This window comes from Colletotrichum aenigma (assembly GCF_013390185.1).
Source record: "Colletotrichum aenigma strain Cg56 chromosome Unknown KSG_Cg56_contig03, whole genome shotgun sequence".
NCBI lineage: Eukaryota > Fungi > Ascomycota > Sordariomycetes > Glomerellales > Glomerellaceae > Colletotrichum > Colletotrichum aenigma.
The window spans coordinates 766,011-789,204 of NW_023500909.1; the positions used below are offsets into that span (position 1 = coordinate 766,011).

At 51.4% G+C, this 23,194-nt stretch overlaps 6 protein-coding genes across 6 annotated transcripts; 1 reads left to right on the top strand and 5 right to left on the bottom strand.

Annotated features, from left to right (window-relative positions):
- Positions 1–80: 80 nt before the first annotated feature.
- Positions 81–1,506, bottom strand: maoA-1 (putative flavin-containing monoamine oxidase A; the record flags this gene model as incomplete). Its single annotated transcript, XM_037319419.1, has 3 exons — positions 81–580; positions 847–1,195; positions 1,315–1,506. 3 exons carry the CDS (start codon positions 1,504–1,506, stop codon positions 81–83), a joined length of 1,041 nt encoding a protein of 346 aa, XP_037181936.1.
- A 1,254-nt stretch (positions 1,507–2,760) lies between these two features.
- CGCA056_v004165 (Extracellular serine-rich protein) lies at positions 2,761–3,666 on the bottom strand (the record flags this gene model as incomplete). The annotated part of the gene is made up of 3 exons (XM_037319420.1): positions 2,761–3,067; positions 3,121–3,481; positions 3,534–3,666. 3 exons carry the CDS (start codon positions 3,664–3,666, stop codon positions 2,761–2,763), a joined length of 801 nt encoding a protein of 266 aa, XP_037181937.1.
- Positions 3,667–7,354: 3,688 nt separating this feature from the next.
- On the bottom strand, positions 7,355–8,497 carry sprC (Streptogrisin-C; the record flags this gene model as incomplete). The annotated part of the gene is made up of 1 exon (XM_037319421.1): positions 7,355–8,497. The coding sequence occupies one exon, from the start codon at positions 8,495–8,497 to the stop codon at positions 7,355–7,357; it is 1,143 nt and encodes a 380-aa protein (XP_037181938.1).
- A 6,852-nt stretch (positions 8,498–15,349) lies between these two features.
- yfnG (putative sugar dehydratase/epimerase YfnG) lies at positions 15,350–16,414 on the bottom strand (the record flags this gene model as incomplete). Its single annotated transcript, XM_037319422.1, has 1 exon — positions 15,350–16,414. One exon carries the CDS (start codon positions 16,412–16,414, stop codon positions 15,350–15,352), a length of 1,065 nt encoding a protein of 354 aa, XP_037181939.1.
- Positions 16,415–19,983: 3,569 nt separating this feature from the next.
- QDOI-1 (Quercetin 2,3-dioxygenase) lies at positions 19,984–21,114 on the top strand (the record flags this gene model as incomplete). The annotated part of the gene is made up of 1 exon (XM_037319423.1): positions 19,984–21,114. One exon carries the CDS (start codon positions 19,984–19,986, stop codon positions 21,112–21,114), a length of 1,131 nt encoding a protein of 376 aa, XP_037181940.1.
- A 207-nt stretch (positions 21,115–21,321) lies between these two features.
- CGCA056_v004169 (uncharacterized protein) lies at positions 21,322–22,779 on the bottom strand (the record flags this gene model as incomplete). The annotated part of the gene is made up of 2 exons (XM_037319424.1): positions 21,322–21,800; positions 21,864–22,779. 2 exons carry the CDS (start codon positions 22,777–22,779, stop codon positions 21,322–21,324), a joined length of 1,395 nt encoding a protein of 464 aa, XP_037181941.1.
- Positions 22,780–23,194: the final 415 nt, after the last annotated feature.

Here is a 23,194-nt window from a genome sequence, read left to right on the forward strand (position 1 = left end):
AAATTGCAACGTCCATCCAGCGTTTTCGGCGTTCTGTAACACGGACTCACACCCACCACACTCCCCTGGTCTTATCACATTCATTCCGCCAAGTCCGCGATGACTTCCTTTGCGCCCCTGATACCAGCTTGCACCGCCCCTTCCATGTACCCTTTCCAGACGAGAGATGTCTCGGTTCCGATGAAATGGATGTGGCCTACGGGCTCGCGAACAGCCTTTCCGGCGTCACTTGTCAAGACTTCTGGGCCCATGACTGGAGAAGGAGCTCCTCTCGCCCATGGATCCTTCGTCCATTCCTTCTCTATGATGTTGATTGGCTCAGCGACATCGTCAACCACTGTACTGAACATGGCCCGGAATTGCTTGAGGACAGCCTCCCGCCGGTCTTCCGCCCGCAACTTAGACCACTGCCTACCAGGCTCAGCAACGTGAAAGCAGGTGATGCTGTACTGCCTGTCATCGGGTACGCAAGTGTCTCTGCTGAAAACGATTGGCCCAGTCTCTGACGCAATGGCGCCTGAAAAGCCCGCATCTCGCCACCAGGGCTTCTCGAAAACCAAGATAGTCTTCGAGTAGTATCCTAGTTTGGACTTGTTCAGTGCCTCTTTCGTGGGGGGGGAGGCTTGGCGTGAACTCGATCAACGGGTAGAGAGTTGACGGGACAGATAGAAGGACTTTCTTGCACCTATACTCTGGGCCGGGGCTGGTTGAGACCATACAGCCTTCGTCCGATTGAGTAATCTTGAAAACCGGCATTGAGAGCTTGACTGCCCCGGCGTTGAGATTTTCGGCAAGCCGGGCCGAGAATGTCTGATTTCCTAAAACCAATATTAGCTCGCACTAAACTTGCCGGAATACACTCGTATGACTTATCTTGGCGGTTTCGCAAGTACTTAGCACCGTCTTTGAGGTCTGAGGAGATGTTCTCCAGTCCCGTTCCAGCTTTTACGTAGTCGATGACAGGCAGAGCACCAACTTCGCTGCTTTCAAGACCAAGGCTAGCTCGCGACAGAACGTTCAAGACAACCGAACCGATGCCGCCTCTAATCTCCTTTTCTCCCAGCTCCGCGAGTGTGAGAGAGTCAGTCCTCTTGGCATCGGGTCCTAGCCACGGCATCTCTGGATCAGAACGGTCCACGAGAACAGCCATCTGCCCAAAGGTCTCATATAGCTGCGCTTGTTGCTTGTCGTCCAGCTATAGGATTCAGGTCAGCCGTTTGCAAATATCATCTCGATGCAATATCATGTTTTTGTGAAATATCAGAGACGTCTGCGACTTCCTGGAAATGGCATGCCAGAGTAAGGAAACTAGACCGTATTCTGCTTGTTATCTTGGTACAAGTTTAGCCCAGTGGCGGTTTGTTCGATGAGCTCGAAGCCAAAGTCTTTGGCTAAGCGGTACATCTCGACCTGGCTGGTATCATTGGTCCACGCAGCGCCAACATCGACAACGACGCCCTGAGGAGGAGCTGGAACTGACAGAGTCTTGCCGCCGACGCGATCCATGGCCTCCAAGACCTCGTATGATAGACCGCTCTTATGGATTTCAACGGCGGCACGGAGGCCGCTGAGACCTGCACCTACGATGACGACGTCAACATCAACAGGCTCAATAGGTGTAGGAGACTTTTTTGGCGATTTTTTGGGCGATTGCAGGTGTGAAAGAATATTTGGTAAAAGACCCTGTCAATTGTGATGACTTTGCTTCTCGAGCTGCACTGATTTTACCAATGAAGCCGCCAACATTAAATAGTGATTTCCATCAACGTCACGTTGGTGGTGCATCTCAACGTCTTACTTCATTGTTCAAAGTCCTATGTCTAGGTCATGGAGTCCGCGGGCTTCCTTCATGAGGGACGAAACTGTGTTCCGCTGGCGTCTTGCTGATGCGCGGAACAAATCCGCCAGCGAGCCCTCAGAACAAGGCGCCAAGATACGCCGCTGATGGATGTAAGCACGTCGTTCATAGCAGGTATTTCAACGCCAAGAAGCACTGCGTACACAAGTCTTGGCAAACCAATCTTCCGTACGCCGGCATCCTGCACCGTAGAAGCGGCATGAGAGGCGCCGGGGTCGGCCCCACTTCAAGCCCGATGCCGGGTTGTGGATCGGGTGCCGCGGCCTGCGGGGCGCATGTCTACGTCTCTCTCCAATGCACGTGCAATTCGAATACCGGGGCCCGAGAAATCCGCCTTCAGAGGTCAATGGGTTTGCAATATCGCTCTGGTTCTCACACATCGTTTTGCGTCATTTCTGTGAGCGCTTTGTTTGGTTTTGCTTCCCGTGGCAGAGATCTGGTGAAATCATGTTTGCAATTGTTCACCAGCTCAAAATGTCACCGCCCCACCTGGACATGGATTGATAAAATAACACTCACTCGTCAATCTTGTGGAGATGAGTTCTTCGCAGCTCATCGTGTTCCTCTCTGCCAACTGGAAATAGACCTACCTATCGTTTCTCCCTTGCCGTGACATCTCATTTTTTTCGAACCATGTCATGCCTTGCCTGTCTCCAATCGATGGTCAAGCTGCTTGGTATTGTTCTACAGTATAACGCAGCGACACTGATAACATCGTACAGTATACATAAAAGGTTATTACATACAGGTGGATTAGTCTTCATTCAGCTACGGAAAAACATCCTAGCTGCGTCCTGTTTCTTTTCACAAAGTAGAATCATACAACCACTTCAACGTGTGTACGCACTGAGAGAGCTTCCCGAGCTCAAAAACCCCTTCTTCGTATCCTCAACACGTCATCTTCACGCCACTAGGGCACCGGCAATCGGGGGCGCTGCTGCTGCCGCGGGCTCAGCGGGAGCGGCAGGTGCAGCAGGAGCGGCGGGTTCGGCAGGGGCAGCGGGAGCTTCGGCAGGGGGCGCGGCCGGGGCGGCAGCCGGGGGAGGACCACCGCCGCCACCGCCAGCACCCTGTGCCGGTGCCGGGACAAAGGCGGCGTTTGCGAGAGGGATTTGACCAACAGCTCCGCCGACAACTGTCTTTCCATCGACGTTAGCCTTGGCGGCCGCGGCGAGCTTCGAGTACTGAACGACTTGTTGCGCGTTTGTGCTGATTAATGGTTAGCTTCCATGTCACACTAATTCGAGATGAGTGCTACTTACGGGTTGATGACCAGCACCTGGCCCTCTTGACAGTGAGGCCCCGTGGCGCAATACATGAACATCGTGGCAGTACTCGTAATCGGCATGTTGAACGTTCCAACCATCGCCTGACCGTCCTGAAAAGGAATGTGTCCGCTGTGAATGGCGGTAGGCACCGTATCCTGCAGCGGCTGGCATGCTGCACCCTCCGCGCTCTGCGTGACCGTGTGGTTGCCGTTGCTGAACTGGAACTGTACGACATCGCCGACCTGCGCCGTGATCAAGTTCGGCACGAAAGTATCCTGCGCTCCGCCGACCACCACCGGGATGAGCTGATTGCCTTGGGGAGTAGCCGGAGCAGCCGGTGCCGCTTGTCGCCTGACTGTGTGAAGTTGTGAGCTTTAGTCCTTCGCATCACATTCCATGTCTCTTACTTCGGAAGGGTCGGTGAGGAACACCTCCCACTACAGTTCCATCAGGCGGGAAGGGATCTCTCTTGTTCAGCGGCTGCGGCATCGCGCTAACGGTGGCCGCTGCCATCAAGGCCCAAGCTGAAAGAACCCTCATATTGAAGCCGATCGCGGATCGAGTAAGAATCGAAGGGAAAGTCCGAAGGAATGACTGAAGTGAACACTGCTCAGCAGTGACTCGCGCCTGGCTGATTAAAAAAAGGGTAAATGACAGTAAATGCCGATCAAGAAAGAAAATCTCACGGCTTGCCCTCACTAGGAGGGACGGGATGAAGAGAAAGGAGTGAAGATGGAGACACAGGATGGTCAAGACCCAGATTCAAGTAACTCTAAATTTTGAATTATATTAGCTGCGGCGGAGGGCACATATTTGCATCCGAAAAAAGCGCGAAAGCCAAGACTCAAGAAGCCTTTCCCGGGTTGACTAATGACTGATGAAATCCAATGCCGACACAGGGGAATGCCCGAGTGGAGGTTCTCCGGTGTCTCCTCGCAGACGCACTACAGAGTCAAGACAACGAAAGACGAACTCCTCCTCAACCCTCCCTCGCGCCAGGTGGTTCAGGCTCGGCGTCATTGAGGCTCGTGCTGCCAAGATGTCTGATGATGTTCCGTGATGGTTTGAGGCTCTACTGGACGATTCCTCTTCGGGCAGTCGGAAGCTCGCAGGGTGGGTGGCGATCTAGCGGGAGATCATGTCGATTGGATCGTCGCCGTCCCTTCTCTCCACCGAGGATCATGGGATGGCGTAAGTCTGCGTTTCCGAGTTGAGATGTCAGTGGGGCCGAAGTGGGCGGACGGATCCCGACTAGGAGAACTCTCGCGCGCTTCTGGCGTTTCAAGTCGCCTTCAGGTGGTCTTTTTCGGCTTATGTGACGGGCCCCTTCCCCCAAGAAGCCCAAGAAATACCAAGAAGCACATGGTTTTGGGTTGCTCTGGAGGGAGGGTATCCACCCGCGAGACTGCGACGGCTTGTCAGTAGCAATGTCATGACATGATGACAGGCCTTGACAGCGCTCTCGTTCGGACTGTGCAGTCGGCACCTGCGTTCGGCAGGGCGCCAAGAGGCATGAACTGTCCGCTTAGTCAGTTCTACTGGGTTGACGGCTGAAACGACCGCCCAGGATCGAGACGAAAGAGGACAATGAATCCATGCTTCGGTAACGTTCCGTAGCGCGCGGGCGCGTTCGACCACAATAAATGCTCCGCTGCCCTCGCCAAAAGTTGGGGGCCTCGCCAAAAGTTGAAAAACATTGACGGGTCCCAGGAAGATCTCTCTGAAAGATCGCCAGCCTCAGCGTATCAACCAGCTCGTTCTTCTCGTTGGCAGTCTTGGTATGCCACGACGCCATTACGTCCACCTCTCGCACTTGCGACAGAGGCTGTGCTCTTGTCGATGCAAAACCAATAGTCTCCTCGCTCTGGACCGTTTCTGCGTGTCGCTTCCGCCCCACAGCTTGACTTGCCAAGAAACCCATGGCTCTTGGTAAAATCTCGGGTTTTCCGCCCGGTCTTCATCTGTCTGTTCCTGTCGCTATGTCAGATGGTGAGGAGCACCCTGCGACAATTAGCGCCAGGCACAACCCATCAAGCCGAGCCTCAACGCATGATGCCGTCCCCCCGAAAAGAAACTCTACCACGACGGCGCTTTGGATGAGAAGGTTTGTCAGCTAGACGCGCATTTTGCTTCATCATCTACCGACAATCTCTACCGATAACCAACTACAGCGAGGCCAAACATTGCCGGCCGGCATGACCTGTTCAAGCCCGATGGATTTTCGTCCGAGTGGAGCATCTTCAAGACTGTAGGCAGGTGCTGTAACCAACAGGAACACATTCGCAACAAGCAACCTCCTTGTCGCGGAGGCCAGGGGCGCGCCCATATTTTCCCCGGCGGCCGAAAAAACCGGCGCCGGTATTTGCTCCACTTCTGCCCTATGCGTCCGTTCTTGTCTGCCAATCGAGTTGATTCCGTAGATCGCGAATCACCATCAACATCATCAATTCAGTGGGCGAGAGGCGCATCTTAGGCGGCATCAAAGTTTTATGTTACGCCCATTTGTTCCAAATATTCTCATAGTCTAAAAATTCACGCGCATGAAGACACTCTGTGATTTTCTGCATAAAATGACTAGTTTGTAGGAAGGACGTCCCGTGATCTATGTGTCGAAGTTTTCCAACGTGGAAAAATATTCCGGCTTGCAGTCAACCAATATTATGACGTATGCCTTCCACTCACTATTCGCCTCACTTCGATTCTATTGCCACATGCCCACATGCGAGAGGTCACTCAGTCCATGAGGCGCATTGCGTCAGATAATCCGATTTGGTGTGGTGGAGTCCTCCATGTGTTTTGTTCGGTCCTACAAATCTAGCATAACCTTCTCCATACTGTTCCTGTTACCAATGCCACATCTTATCCCATCTCAAGTTTTCCACTGGTCCGATGAACGTGTGCCCATTTCGCAATCAAGACAAAACATTGGGGCACAAATCCTCGGAAACTGACCTATCCGTTGTGGGATGCTACAGAAATGCGATGACTGCCCTCAGGTATATGGGCCAAGAATCCACTTCCAATGCTTACTGGGGGTTTCGTCCGGACCTGGCTGTAACATGTTTTCACTCTTATCTCTGGCTGACAAACCGAGTCTCCCATGTGCAGGATGCCTCTGGCGGGACCCAAACTTCGGCAGCTGCACAACTTTCCAGCCCAAAACAAAGCTCGACTATCAAGGCAAATGATTCCAATCCAACATGTTGATCGTAGTTTTAAACAGGTGCTGAAACGTCTGATAGCGCAGGTTTTCGTCATTTAATGCGATTATCAATCACTGGTCTCCATCTCAGAAGACTTCTGCTACCCGCGAGGGTAGTAAGTATAGACGATAAAAAGGACGACCAAAAACCACGATAGAGGCAGGGAGAGGGATAGAGACAGGGACGACAGGGACGACAGGGATCCATGCTGACCCCGTTAGCGCGGTTGACGCAACCACTGCGGAAGAGGTTGAGCACAAAAGAGATAACATCTGAAGTCAAAGAATTCTTTTTTTCTGATTATGGAGACTCATGCTGGATTGATTTCATAGTAATACAGCCACAATTGCTGATGTCTGACGAACCACGTTCTTCATAATTCATGTTCACTTGGACTTGGCTTTATGTGGGGGAGATCGTTCAATTTTCATTACATAGTTGAATTTCAAAAGTGAGCCAAATACACGAATGAAGACCAAACGCCCTTTGCTCTGTTAAGACAGACATGTTCAACTTACTAACAATAGCAACAACATCAACACCAACGACCAGAACAACACAAGCATCCATATGGTGACAACACTGAGATTAAGAATAGAATCAACCATCACATAGCTAAGCAATAGTTACAATAGACTGGATACCCTAACAAGTACAACCAAAGATTTGAAGAGTTCCATTCTTTTCAACGGATACTTATATAGAGATTCATTGGTTTCACTGATCATTTTGAGTCATGATTTGAGTGAGGATCCAACTCTCATAAAAGCCAGTATTGATATGGAGCTCGGTGAGTCTTCATTCACCACAGAGGCATCACAGGAGAGACAAGGTATATATAGATCAAGTTTATTTACGTTATCTGACCAAAATATCGTTCCATAAGAATAAGATAAGTCATACTCTTCATACATAAAAAACATCCTTCATTGACCGTGGGTATGTCTGCTAGTCGTGCTTCGCCAAAGGCTCTTCAAAGATTAACTTCAGCTCAGGTGGTAGCGACGGCCGTGGCGAAAAGCCAATTAAGCCCTGACGAGGGTGAGGCCGTAGGTGGAGAGAATCTCGTTGACCGGCTGGAAGTAGGTGGTTCCGCCGGAAGAGCAGTCGCCGGAGCCTCCAGAGGTGACACCCTGGGCCTGGGAGCCAGAGTAGAAAGAACCGCCAGAGTCACCGGGCTCGGCGCAGACACTGGTACGGGTGAGACCAGTGACACGGCCCTCGGCGTAGTTGACAGTAGCGCCAAGGGCACCGACAGTGCCGCAGAAGACACCGGTGGTGGAGCCAGAGCGGCAGATGGAGGAGCCAACAGAGGCAGCAGTGCTGCCGGAGACGGGGAGGTTGCCACGTCCGTAGCCGTCAATGTAGCCAGTGAGGGTGGTGCCGGAGACAGTGCGGATGTAGGACATATCAGCGGAGCCGGGGAAGACGGAGCCGGAGAAGGTTCCGAGGGAAGCACCGGAGCTGGTGGTGGCAGTGTTACCGACGCTACCACAGTGACCAGCAGAGACGAATCCGGTGGTGACGGAGAAACCGATGGAGCAACGAGCAGCTCGGTTGATGAGGTAGGCGTCACCACCGTAGACGGTGGCGAAGGTAGAGGGCATCGTGGAGACGGTGCGGACCTCGAACTCGCCGGCGGCAAGGCCGACCTTGGCAGCGAGCTCCTCGGCGTGGGCGGTGCTGCCCTCAAGAGCCTCAAGGACGAGCTTGTTGGCGGCAACATCGACGTAGTAGGAGGCAATGCCGGAGTCGGCAGAGTTGGCGTCGCGGCGGGCGGCGGGCTCGGCGATGTCAATGCCGTCGAGGGCGGCCTTGGCGGACTCCAGCTTGGTGAGGTCGTTGGCAACAACAGTGGGGACGGCGCCAGCGTTGGTGATCTCGGAGGTCAGGGCCTCGTCGGTGACGGCAACGTTGACGGTGGTGCCGTCCTCGGAGATCCAGGCACCGGCGAACTTGGCACCAGCGGAGTTCTTGATGGACTCAATGACATCGGTGGAGCGCTGCTCGAAGGCAACACGAGCGTTGGCATCTCTGGCGTCCAGACCGAAGTCGCGCTTCATGGCAGCGAGGATCTTGGGGTGGAGGCTGGTCGCGGTCTCGGTGGGAGCACCGTAGGCGACGGGGAGGACGACCGCGAGGAAAGAGAGGAACTTAGTGAGCTCCATGGCTGCTGACTTGCTGTAGACAACGAGTGGGTGAAAGAGGTCTTGATGTTGTGAGGAGACAGTAAGTCAGATGAGTCCGATGCTGCTGCTGCTGCTGCTGGAGAAAGGAAATGTCAGACTGGAGGAGAAATCCATCCTTATTTATACACATCTTGATCATGATATCGTGACGAGAATCATGGTCTTGTTGCCGCTGGCCAAAACAGAGACCTACTTCGCCCCAGCCATCGTCAGATGCCTCCTTCCCAATACGCCTCAATCCGTTCTGCGATGTTACTGCAGATTTCCATGATATCACCAGGGCCTTCCTCAACAGGCACTTGAGAAGACAACCGACATGTGGTGTTACCGCAGGCTTCCGTAGTGTCAACAGGGCCTTCCTCAAAAGGCACCTGGAAAGTATCCGCCCCGCGATGTCACAGTAGTATTAATCGGAAAGTCCCTAAAAGGCACCTCTGAAGACTGTTTACCCCGCGATGCGATGGCTTACAGCCGAATAGGAAGGAGTAGGCTAGAAGATATGGACCAGATTGCAGCATTTCATCGATAAGATGCTGCATCTCTTAGCTGGCAAAACGCGGCCAAGAACTCGCGCTTTTCGCGGGCTCCTCCGTTGGCTTTGGCAATATGCAAAGTCAAGTCCAGAGCATCGGCTTCGAGCCGGCTGTATCTTCGAATCTGGCAGGCGAGCGGTAACATGCCGGCCGGTGCCATTTCTAGCCCTTTCTGGTGCAAGGACCGGACGATCGCCGCCCTCGACCTGCAAGATTAGGTCGGGTGGCCGGCAGCCGGCGCTAGCAGGAAATCTTATGTAGACCTCAGCCACTGGTCATGAGTTGCCAGCTTTGCGGAGAATGTTGCAATCCTCCTGCTGTCGGTAATATTCTTATGTAACTCGTACTTCACAGCGGCCGGTAGTGGTATGCATGCCCGTTTACTTTGCCAGGGACACTAAGATGCACAACCGCCGAGGGGCAAGGCAGTTGTTATTCGCTACGGGCTCGGTCGGTCCTCTTTTCAGGAAGGTAGCATAGTCGTTGGCAGACCGAGCGCATTAGGAAGGCAGAGGCAGGCCGTGATGTGCGAGCCCCATGTAGAAGGTCGAGAACCGTGGTTTGAAGGATGAGGTTCCTCGGTATTTCATTTCTCCACCTCTTATCCGATCGTGACGCCATCGTTGCCAAGGTGCGGAGAGCGCCAATCAATAACAAGCATTCTACACTAAATTGCTGTTAAAACCAGTTGAGAGCCTCGTTTAATAGGAACTCGGAGAAAAGGGCGGGTCCGTCGTTCTTGGCGTCAACTCGTGATAGGCTGGCTGGGCGCCAACCTGTCCGTCATTGTAACCCTACTATCTCTTGGCGTCTGACAAGCAACTTGCTTGTTGGAAGGATACTGTTCTGATCAGGCGACTGGTGCCTAGAAACCCGAACCTTGATGGCTAGCAAGCAAGCGAGTTATTGAGGATATCGTGGTCGGTTCAGTCAGTTTCAGAGCCCTATGGACGGAGTTGCATCATGATAACATTTCAACAAAATATGTTGAAATTGCTGCGTCCAAATGTTGCGGTATTGAATGAAGATACTTTACGAGGCCTGATGCACAGAAATATTAGCGCCCAAAGGTTCTTGAGAGTTTTCGCGTCGTGATTGGCACAATTTCCGATGTCGCGTTTTCGCCTTCGTTACAGTCTTAGTCGTCTTTTTGGCATCTAGTGACCCTCATGGTCCGCAACATTCACTCGGCGTCAGAACTTGGCATTCATAAAAAATACCTGAATCTGTTCCCGATTGACGTCGGAAAAGCCTGCTAGATACCGTGCATGATAGGCCGTCAGCCAACGAGAGTCGAGAGTTCGTTCGATGAATAGCTTGTGCCGGTTCGCCATCGCTGAAGAGGAAGGTAGCGTGATCGTCCCTGACGTGGATGAATTCAGGGAAATGTCGCCGGCGCCTATCGTGTCCCACTTGGAATGATTGCGAGTGAGGCGGGTGGTGAGAGGCCACAGAGCTGTAGCATCTTCGACGTCGTCGTATCCACAACACTGGACTCACACTACGATGTCGGCTTAAGAGTAACGATGAGTGTCGCCACTTCCCTTGGCTTGTTGTTTCTTTAACATGTTCATAACATGATTCAGTGCGACCGTGGTTGACCCAACCTCGTACGTAGACGAGGCCGGCACCGTCGTGGTCGCAGTCACATCTCCCGCACTCGATTGACTTCAACATGGGACTGTCTTGATGTCAGCTCTTGATAAAGGAGTTGCGCCTAACACCTATTTTCTCCCATACCAGAGCTGACGATTGTTATTGAGTGCAGGGTAGGGGCCGCAGCCCCATGCTGCGAGGAAATAGGAGTTGATCCAGGCTCAAGCTGCCCATACCATTCAAGTGCTGGTGAGGGGACATGGACCAAATGAATGTTGTCGGAGTCATCCGTTTTGGTCATTGGAGGGGCTGTCGGTAAATGAAAGCATGGACTCTGTTGAACTCCGCAAGAAACGGATTATATCCCAGTAAAGTTTACAGGGGCTAACTCTTAAGCAACTTGCCAAGGCCTAATCGTGTGAAACGCAGCCAAAATCACCAAACACACGAACGAGCGTGTGAGCAAGCGTATGAACTAATCAAAAAAAAAAAAAAAAAAAAAAAAAAAAGGAACATTGTGCTCTGTGGCGATCACGGTTCGACTCGTAATTTGCGGGTGGCATGTTGGGTAAATCTTGGCTAGGGGAGGACGGTGGAGAGAAGAAGAGAGAAGTAACCCGCTTGAGACCGAGCATTCTTTCGCATCACTTTACGGACGGGCCGACCCGCTGATGTGCGATTGTGCCGCCGTCCCGCAAAAACTCTTTTCAGCCTCTCATGAGTCATGCGTGGAAAATCCCAACCACGAGTAAACACAGGACTGCGGGTCGTTCCTCCTACAAATAATAGATCGTGAGAAATGCACTAAGGCTGGAAGCGAGACTGGATCGCTCGCCAAGTCAGGTTCACGCATCAGCTGCCACGCAGAATGGTAAGGTACCGATAATATGCAACAGATGTACGAGGAAACAAGTAAGACTAGTTGTAATATGAGCAGATGGTCGGCACTACTGGAGAATAGTCAAAGTCGAGTTCAAAAGTCTTAACGAGTGCATGGGTCTGTTAAGATACTGGCAAATCCGAACATCAAAATCCCCGCTGAAAAAGGCGATAACCCGAGTAAAACTTGATCATCCAACTCCTCAAGAACGATCTATCCTGCAGACGCGTTCTTTGCATACGTTCTATGCCAGACCTTGAGATGGCATCGGCACGCACGAAGCTCTCGGACATTACTCGACATTTTTCGGCGTCAGTCATGTGCAACAGCTGTGCCATAGGACCTATACCACCCGAAATCCATCGCCAAGCATTGGAAATCTCGTCAACAGAATCCCAGCCTTCTTTCTCTCTAGCCGTGCGCAAGGGAGCTACTATGGTAAGCCCACGTTCGTCTCTTTGGAAGAGGAACTCCCGGCTAAATTTGGGTCCCTTATTGCAAGCAACTCAATAAACTGGCACACTTAAGCCTCCAGACTGCCTGTAGCAAACGAGAGCTGACTCGAGGCTGATTTGGCTTTGCCGTTCAAAGGAACCAAGCTCCTGGCTGGGTATCGCTTCCAAATCCTTTGGCATTTGCTTTACGGACAGTCGTGTCCATGACAACTTCGCCGAATGGTAAACCACATCTTGCGTCTGGATCGCGTCTTTAAGGCTCTGTGCCTGATCTCGTAGCACAATTTTCGACTTTGCAGATAATTTCTTTCCCAGCTTCTCTACGTTAATTACCTCCCGCAAACATAGCCACAAGTACTCGTCATATCTGCGGTAGAAGAACTTGGCGATGTTATTGAAACAAAGCCAAACAGGATTGAGTTCATCCTCTATTTCCCACGTGTCCAAAGCTGTATCCAAGTCCCTACATAGGGCGAGCTCTGAGGCACTCTCATCAGGAGCTCTGCCTATGTACAGGGACTGAACATAGATCTCGAAACAAAGCACCGCGCGTTGCTTGAAAAACAGATCTTCCTGTTCATGAGAATCCGTGAACCAATCGCCTCGACTCCGGCGGGAGGATGGCAGGTATTGCCAGGGCAAGAAGAAGTATCGTTCCGTGTTCTCATACTCGTGCACCCACAGTCCTGAGAGCACGGCGTTGGCCTCTTCAATAATCTTCAATAATGTGAGGATGGAATCAAAGCCTTCAGGCCAAAGCGACTCCGGGTTACGTGGCCCGATGCCGGTCAGCCAGTCGCAAGCTGACTTGACGAGTTGGTTGGTACTTGGCCTCGTGGGATGTCGCTGATGCATTTGTCGGAGGCGCACCACGGTCAGCAATTCCGGGAGCAGATGGCAGTCGATGTATTTTCCGAAGACTGTCGACTTGTAATTGACGATGTGTCTAACAACTTGAGGTTTTGCCGATATCCATGAGTAGATGTCCTTTGGGTCTTCTAGATATGATCTAATCATCAGCTGCAGCTCTGTCGGAAGGAACCATGTCGTCGACATTTTGCGCCAGGAGGTGTTCGTCTTGCTCCACGTGAATTGGAGGAATGAGATAAAGGACAAGCTTGAACTACGTGAGACTGGGACAAACTTCGGAAGGGACACGACAGGGTAAAGGGAGGCAAAGTTTAGCTCTGGCTTTTTTCGGTTTCTGCCGAAGACATCAGGGTGGGACTGGGGTGCTTTCCAGTTAGCCAGACTATACCTTGCGACAGAGTTCATGGCATACACTCAGCCATGATCAGCTTGCCACATTGCATGGCAGCATACCACATCGCAGGGCATCCGTAGTTTTGGTAAGGGGGTCTAAATCGCTCTGCAGCAGCACCTCGCACAGTCCGAGCTATCAATCAATAAGGTAGTGATGAGATGTTCTTCATTACGAGTTCAATTGAAAGTTACTGTTTTCAACTAAACTTCTTGTTTTCACAATGGAGGCCTGCTCTCCAGAAAATCAGCAAGAATACAACTCCGCTAACGCTATGACAGTATCATGTATTAGCTGGAGCAAATTCATGTAGATATCCAACGAGCCAATGCTCGAAAAGGTATGTTACTATGCAACAACCCACGGTTGGACCCCAATGTGCGAGCCTGGGTAGTAATCTTTGATCCATGTCTTCAAGCTGCCTTGAAACCATTGAAGCGGGCTCGTAGTTGCCTCTATTGCAGACCTGCATTTAGAATTGGCTCGGGAGAGTGCTCCTATTACCTCTGTCTGTCTTTCACCCTCATCAAGACGCAGCAGAGCAGCCAGTCTACCGATACCGCCCGATAAAAGCTTCCAGGCGTTGTGAATACCGTCCATACGATCCCAGTTTTGTTGCTCTTGTAAGGTTTCGAGATATGCGACCACAGTGAAGCCATCATATCCACCCTTGACGATGAATTCACCCGTATCCATGCAGGCAATTCGATAGATTGGAACCCGGCCTTGATCCGTGGGTATCAAACCAACCTGTGACGGTATTAAAAGTCGGCGAGCTTCAGCCCCAGTCATAGACTCAATACCCGTCCGCGTCCAAGTCACGAATTTTCGATAATAGCTCCAACGTGCCGAATGAAACATGACTTTCGGTGTTCCAAGGGCTTCTTTTAGAGTTTGCACTCTTTCTTGCAGAACCACGTCTGAACCCCAGAAAGGCTGCGCATCAACCTGCCGTATGTTCAAAACCTGGCGGAAAGCTGAATCAATAATACCGTCGCAAGTGCGGCAGAGACAAGAAGCAAGCTTATCTACTTGCTCGCCGAAATCGATGACACGAATGTCAATTTGCGTTGATGTGTCCTTGGTTGCCATTGATAAAATCTGGAACGGTGTTTGATCGGACGTATGATCAGGGAATTCCCTGCCGTAACAGAAACACAGGACGTAGATCTCGAAGAGTAGAACAAGCTTCTTCTGAACGAACGTGCTGTGATCATCTTTCTTGTCCCAGAAACTATCGTGCTGGAGTAATCTCGTCGTCCGCTCGTCATACAATATGAGATCTAGACGCTCGGGGTGCTCGGGGTGCTCGTGGTGCTCGTGGAGCCACGGTGTCTCGGGTCAGAACGTGTCATCTCTGTAGCGATCGTTCTGCATTGCCGTGACAATGCATTCTACCTCGTCCATGAGTTCTAGCAAGGCTAACGCTGAAGCTTTGTCCGTGGGCCACACCAAGCCAGGTGTGCTTTCCTCGGCGACGACTTTCGACTTGAAGGCGGATATGACGAGATCTTGAACGCTCGGTAGCTCGGTGGACTGCTGGTGGATTTTGCAGAGGCGTAAGATACTCAGAGCTGGAGGAAGGAGATCGCGGTCCATGAAAGACTCGAAAGCCACTGACTTATTTTCCAGGAGTTTCTGTAAAACCTCGGGATCTACTGAGATCCAAGAAAGGAAGTCTTTTGGGGACGTCAAATAGGCGGCCACCATGTTCGTCAGCTCTACTGGAAGACGGACGACAGTCGCCATCTTGCGCGTGAAGAGGAGTTGCTGCAATGTGTGTCGGGGCTTCTGTTGATCTGCGGCGTCAGCTCAGATGATTGACGTGTGATTAGATTCGTTTGTTAAGGGCGCCGAGGTCAGTACTGAAGCACGGAAGACAGAAAAAGACGCCTAGTATTGGGAGGAAAACCTAGATCGCGAAATTGGAATTGTGGATCGACCGGTCTCAAAAGATATGACTGGTGTCATCAGTCATCTATGTATTGGACACCTCTATGACCCTCGGGATGGTTGGTACGTGGCTACATCTTTCGCAGCTATAGAGACAAGTCTATTCAATCTACACAACTTTGCAGCCCTTGACGCGGAGGCACATAGTAAACTCTATTTGCCTCCGTTCTGGCTTACAAAACCCTGCTTCGTCAAAGCTTCCAGATATCCACTCGTCCGCTTCACACCTTCATGGCCACTTGCCTTCGCCGCCTCAAACGCAACACGGTACACGTGCAACCCCTCGGAAAACAACGGCCGGTGGTGTTTCCAGCCAGTGAGGTTCGTGAGCTTTGTAGAGTCTGTCCACTGCGGGAAGTTGATAATTCCATTTGGCCAGGGGTTTTCGTCATCCTTCAGCTCAGAAGGGTCGACATACTTCAGCCCTCCTGTGATGTTGTACTCCTTGACCAGAGCTTTCGCCACCTCGTCCACAGTCTCGTACCTTTGGGCAGAGATGTTGAAGACCTGGCCCTCAACTTCGGATGTGTTGACGTGGGAAGCAACGGCGACGTATGCCTCTCCACAATCGTCGACATGCAAGGCATGAACAATGGTGTTTGGTGGGGCGGGCAGCAAGAGGGGCTTGCCGTCAGCGGCTGCCTTGGCCGCAACATCGAAGAAGGCCTTGTAGAAGCTTGAGCTTCGACCGTAGACGTTCGTAGGTCTGACCAAGACTGGAGCGAAGACATCGCTATGGTCGAAGATCTTTCTTGCGTGGGTCGCACGGTTAATGAGGAAAGGCACCGTGTTGATCGGGGACTCCTCCGTGTGCGGAGCCAGGTCCGGAGCGCCGTGGTAGTGGGGCCCGATGCCGTAGTCCTTGCAGCCAGAGCTGAAGATCACAATTGGTCTAGTTCCTGCGGCAGAGCTTGCGGCGCCAAGGGTTCGAAGGAGCTTGATCGTGTTATTGTAATGCGGCATGTAATCCAAAGGGTTCTCGGTTGCCGATACGATCGCATCGAGGACGGCCGGCAGATGGGCTTGAATATCCGCGTGGGCGGACAGGTCGTCGATGGCGCCGACGACGGGGATGATCTCCTCTTGCGCGAGGGCTGTTGCGGCCGACGGAGATCGGACGAGTCCGTAGGTTTTCCATCCAGCGGCAACGAATGCGCGCGCTACAGCGTTGCCGATGTAGCCGTTCGCGCCAGTGACAAAAACAGTCTTAGGTGCCATTTTGACTTGATTGCAGGGTTTTGATGGTCTTCTCTTCGTCATTTTGAGTTTCGGTTCGTGATTTATAGTAACGAGTATTTTGTCCTTCAGCCTGGTGGTGGAGTCTTGTGATAACGTTGACAGCTCCGTTCCCTTAAATCATTGGCGGGGTAAGAAAAGAATGTCAGATAATGCGGAGGAACAATGTGGCCGAAACGGCAGGTTTATGGTAATACTGTGGCGATGGCTGTGACGGGGATGGTGATCCATTGTTGGCATCTCATCATTCCATTGCACAAGTTTACACCAGTCAGAACGCAATGCGACCTGACGTGTTGCGCCTCCAGCATGGGCCACTATGCAGCGGATGGGTTCATGCAGACCAGAAGTCAATCGTTTCAGAAGATCTGCGATCGTGTACAACTGATTCAACCAGGGCATGTTTTCGCTGTGTCGACCTGCAGCACCTTGGATCGCCCTTGGGGCGGAATTCATATTCCGCAAGGGTCCCCGTTCCGCTCGAATTCGGCCGACCGATTGCTAAGCTCGGCACAATGCACGTAAGACGCGCCTTATCACCTCCGGCATCCCACTTGCACCAAGGGCGACCATTTGTGGGCAATTCAAATGCTGCGCACTGTAATCAATGCCCATCAATTTGATTGAACTGAAAGTTACGGAGCGTCAAAGTCGCCTCCGAGTCGCCTCCGGCGCCGGAACCCGACAATACGGGGCAGATACACGTGTCCGGCCGGACCCGAAACTCTGTGCTAGAAAGTCAGTACTTGATTGACATACAACGCTTCTACACTCAAAGTTTCGCCAATCTTTACCTGAAGCCAGTACAACTATTTTGTTTTTTGATTCATATGGATACTAGGTCTTTCATCTGCCCAAACCTTCATTTCCTAATTACTTCGTAGTGGCCATGTTCAGTTGCTAGTCAGACAACAAACTTTATCAGCCTGCAATATCTTACAGGCCGCGCCTTATTCGCAGTCATCACTGGCCACAGAGTCGAAGATGTTTGGTGTAGTATTGATACCGCAACGACCTCACGTTCCCTGATGATCTCTCTGGTCAACTCTGCCGGTACAGGGGTGACCCTCCTTGCTGGCACCAGTCGCCACCCCGGTAGCAGCACCGCCAGCGACCCGGGCTGCCTTACCACCTCTGGCTGGAGCTACAAAATGCAATATTACTAGATGTAAAAAATGAGTGTGCCTTATAAACATGTTACCCGCAGGCAAGAGTCTGGCCAACCAGAACAGTCAGGACGAAGACGTTGAAGGTGGAGAATTGCATTTTTGACGGAGCAGCAAATAGTATTATGCCAGATAACGATAAATCAAACAGAAAGTCTCAGAATTTGAAGGAAAGAAGAGAGATGTGATTATAGTATAGTTGTTCAAGAATGCTCCTGTGATTGCGGAAGAAGGTGTCATCTTAAATACCGAATGTCACTTCACAAGTTTAAATGTTCATAGGCGTTGTTTTGACCAGGCAGTCCAATTGACATATTGGCAGCGTACAAGAACCATTGGCCCTAGGGAGGGACGTTCTGCCTCAGAACTTTGCGGGGAAAGCTTCAAAAAGCCAAGGGCAGCCATGAGATGATGCCAATCCAAACGCCTCGCTAGGTTGAGTTTACATCGCTTCTTAGGGCTGTAGGGAAACATGAGCTCGGTTATTCGTTCTTTGGGCTGTCAAGTAAAACCTTTGCTACCTCGCTTTAGGATCTGAGGCGTTTGATGGGTTGCGTTTCTATAGAAGTACAGAAGCGGTCACCCCGAACTGTCTTTGCCTCCCGAGTCCGAATGATTCGCATATAGAGCGAACGACATGACTCTTTCCAATCCAAACATTATCGAACTGCCATGAACATAGTGGTACATATGAGCCAGAATCGCGGTTCTGGCTTCAAAGAATGGCTAATCATAGCCTTGATGTTGGCGTGGCGGGTGGCCTGTCATCAACGTTTGCGTCACAGCCCGTACTTCGTTCCATGTGAGTCTTTAGTGCTCAGATTCATTCCAACTAGACATCTTACGGCAGGTAAATTGTGGCTCTCGTTGTAATAATCAGGCATCGGAAGTATCTTACCATAATGTTTTGTTTAGATTGTCTGCCCGTCGATCGGCAACGACAGTGCCTTCTTAGATCAGCGGACGTGACGGACACTCCAAATTGTGGACTTCCTAGTCCCGTTTCATTTGTGGCTCTCGAAATTATGAATTACCTCCATGCTATCGACGAAGTGCAATTGGCACCGTCCCGTTGATGGCATGCAAACACAGGTGCACACCAGTAGCCGCCCTCTGCATGATCAATCTCTACTACTGCATGTATCAATTTGCTGAATGCCGGAACAGTACATGATACGATGCCGCCTGCAACGAAATATGCCATGTCAAAGTGAACTTCAAGTCTCCAAATGCGCCGTTGGCACTCCCTACCCCCCTTGAAAAAGCCGTCTCACTTCTACTCATCATGGCGCTTATCTTCAACGTCTTTTCGAATGGAGATATGTTGAAATAATTCAACGTATTGACTGATGGTCCGGACCTTTTATGGATCAATTACCACGATCTTAGGCTGACCTTCCCGCCAAGGTACCCATACATGGATGCTAGCGTAGCAGGGGCATTTGCTAGCCTGTCAGTTAAGGCGGGAAAAATCACACCATCCGTTTGTATTACAAGGCAACGCCGAAGGATCTTGTGGCATTCTACCATCAAAAGTGCCAAGGGGGCTTCTGCCTTGGTATGGTGGATAACATGCAGGGTCCATAAGGCTGCCTGGGATTGGGGGCTATCTAGATGACTGCGCATCGACGGAATTGGACATTCGCCCGAGCTACGCCTGGAGGCCAAAAGGAACCTCGGCATTCCTTCGAGGCAATGCAAATGGTTAATGCTAGTCAAATGACCAGCATGTTGCCTCTCTCACTATCACCACGTGTCTGACGTAAGAATGAAGAAGGGTCCGTTCCACAAGTACCGGCTCAGGTAAAATCAACGTCGATGAGAGATGCCACCGTCAGCAATGCATGTCTTTCCATGAAAATAGCCTGAGTGCTTCCTCCAAGCATTTTCTTCCGCGATCCGGATCAAGGAAAGAGATATCACTATTCATTTTCCCGCTTTCGAACATGCCAGGGCGAACAACATTGCGGGATTGCGTGTCCACAGCTGCTTACGTTGGGGGCTAGCTGGTGGCTCAGTTCCCGACCTTTGGAATAAGATTTGCCCGATCACGTTGGTATTTTCAGCTCGCAACTCATATCTGGATTCAGTTCTGACAGGTAAAACTGGCTTGAACCAAGGTTTCAAGGCAGACGAGTATCTCCACAAATCTAGCAAAAGCCCCATCAAGTCGTTGAGAGTTACCTAGACCTCCCTGAAGTATTCGACATAAGTGATGACTGACGAACACGAACGGCACGGCAAGGCCCCAGCTTGTGGGTGATGGCTTGTCTGCCAGCTCTAGAAGACAGAGGGCCAGACATTCCTATTAAAACGGTCGCGCGAGACGCTGTGGCAGTTGCTTTTCTCTTCCCAAGCCAAACCATAACTGTACATTCAGTCAACATGAGATCATCTACATTGGAAACTTTCACCTGCTTAGTAGTGGCTGCATCAGCGCTGCGTATTCCCCGCCAAGAAAATGCTCTCTTGGTCGATGTTGCTCCCGCCTATCCTCGGCCATATGTTCTACCCAGATTCATAGGTCGGGCTGTCAAACTGACTGGCTCAGACATCATTCGGTTCGCCATCACTGCGAACTCATCTGGAGGTGCATTCTCCATGGTCCAGCACAATGGCAAGACGTCAGGCTGGACAGCCGCCAGACCCCATACTCACGAGCAAACTCACGAGCACTTTTATTGCACTCGAGGTCGCGTGGAGCTTTGGGCACAAAAGAATGTCACTGGCGCCAACCACGAGGCCCGAGTTGCGTCTGTAGGCGACTACGGAAATGCGCCTCCGGGAACCATACATACTTTTCAACTTATCGACCCGGACAGCCAATTGAATCACATCTTTCATCCTGCTGGATTTGAGAATCTCTTTGCGAAGCTCAGTCTGGGCGAATACGAGTCCGAAATTGGATCACCATACGTTCCGGTTGAGAAGGACCCTGACCCGTTTGGGGTTCTCACGCCTGAGGTGTACGAACAGCTTCGATCCATGGACTTGATTGCCGCCTCAGCAGAAGCATTCACGCCTAGGAGAGATTTGATCAACGGCACTGCGGGTGATGCCGGATTGCCGTGGCATGACGGGCCAAACAGCTTACCAAGTGATCCAACCGAGCCGTACTTTGTTGCCAACAACTACGGCTCAGCATACCTCAACTCTGAGAACGGATACAAAGTCATACAGCCTCTGGTCACACCCACACAGACGGATGGAAACTTCACCATGGGTACCGTAGTACTCTCCCCGAAGCTCCATAATCAAGCCCCGACGACGCTTACACTACCCCATCATTTTGCCCTAGAGCTACAAGAGGGCCAACTGTTTTTATCCGTGGATGGGTTCGAAAGTCTGAGTCTTCTGCAGGGAGATGTCGCCTTCGTACCTGCTCATACGACCTTCTCTTTTTATGCGACGGTGCCCTTGACCAAACTTCTTTACATGAATGGCGGGGACCAAGGATTGGATCATCAGCTGCTGCAGAAGAGTACCCCTTGGGGTTTCCCGGTGTATCCCTCTTAGCGTCCTCTTCCCAATTTTCGAACTTGGATTTCTTGGATCAGGGTACGCAGAGTTCATGTTCTAAGCTTTAGGACGAAAGCCTTGAGTCATTTTTAACACAAGAGAGATGTATATAGAATTCGTTGTCTTGGAGGCCTGTGTAGAATTGATACTTATGTAATGTTTCCGATTCCTTAGACTCTATTATTGACAGTTCTGTTCATGAGCTTAGTGTGTTCCATTCATACCGTTGGCTTTGCCAGCCATGAATTCCTTCTTAAAGACAGCCTCCATCTCTTTCCTGAAGGCCACAGCCTGTGCCTTTTCGCTGTACTCGACATCCTGCCAGCTCAATCCCTGGTCCTTCTTCACATCACGCTTGAGAACAAAGCCATGTGCCAGGCCAATAGGCAAACCCTCAATGGCCATAGAGTTCTCGGCAGTAGTAAGCTTTCCGTACACAGTGAAGCCACCTTCGCCATCCAATTTCTCGCCTGCCTTGAGATCACGCTTCGCTGTGGCAACAACATCTCCCGCCCACGTCTTAGTCTGGCCGGTTGGTTCGCCACGAACCATTATTGTCGCGACTGAGACGCCAAGTTCCAGACCAATGAGATGGTAGGGCTTGTACTGGGCGGCATACCAGCCAGAAGGGTCTGTCTTCAGGCCATATTGCTTGAAGCATTCCCTCTGGTATTCTCCAGGTGCTATCAGTCAAATAACATCAGTATCCAATATTGAGGAATCTCATTTGAGCAAGGAGCACGCACCTTTGATGATCACGTAAACACCCCATCTCAAATTGTTGAATACCCATCGGCCGTCCTTTTCCATGCAAGACACAACTTCTACGGTGCCATTCTTCTCGAGCTGGCCTCCTTCGCTAGTGGGCTTCAGCACCGTGGGGAGGTCCCACACGCCACAGGGAGGGAACCTCAGCCCATCTGAAGGAGGGCTTAGGTCACAACCGTTGGCAACGGCGGCCATCTCCAAAGCACTCTTAGTCCCATCAAGGAAACTGTTGAACATTTGCGGGTTGAAGTCGCCCCCGGCAAGCTGCTCCTTGGTGAATCCGTAATGGTTCCACACAGTATCCGGCGTGGAGTAGTGGTACTCGGGCAAGTGCTTGGTTCCCTTGCCTGCGCACACGACTTCGAAGCCAGCCGTCTTGGCCCAGTCCACCATCTCAGCAATGAGTGCCGGCTGGTCTCCGTATGCCATTGAGTAGATGATGCCAGCCTCTCTCGCCTTTCGTGCCAGCAAAGGCCCAGCCAGAACATCGGCTTCAACGTTGATCATGACGATGTGCTTCTTGTGCTCACAGCAGAGGAGAGCGTGACGAATGCCTGCGGCAGGATTTCCGGTGACTTCAAGCACGACATCGATTTCGGGGGTAGCGATGAGTGTTGCCGAGTCTGTCGTGATGGCTGTCTTGCCTGCAGCAATCGCCTCTGAAATGCTCAGAGAAGCAGTTGCGTCGAATTTGCCCTCCGGATAGCCAGTGCGCTTCAGAGAAGCAAGAGCACGGTCAGAAGAGAGATCCGCAATAGCCGCCAGGTGAACTCCAGGGGTGCGATGGGATTGAGAGATGTACATGGACCCGAACTTGCCAGCGCCAATGATGCCGACCTGGACTGGCTTTCCAGCCTTTTCGAGGTCGGCGAGTTTTGTTGAAAGACTTGTCATGATTTCGATGATATCTTGTTCGCAGAAGAAAAAGAATGGTAATTTGGGTTGAAGAGCTGGCGTTTGATCTTGAACGTGTTGAAAAGTAACCCACGTCGATCAGTGTTTCTACCACCGCCTGTTGACTTGGGACACTGACCATATTTATCATATGAATTCCTTCCTTCGCTCTCATCATGCGTCCAGTTCTGTAACTTATTGTGAGGTATCCACGATGCGCAGCTTCCCCGCTACCGTATGAATCTGGTTGGATGTTGGCCACCGGCACTTCGCCGATTTCCCGACACATCCACCCCACGGCGGGCGTGGTCGCAGTACCCCGCAACCAACGTCCAACTGAAGGCAAGATTGTGTTGTTTGCAACGTACTATGCTTTTCTTTTTCCGGGCCAACCTAGCTGTGAAGTCGTCTGATC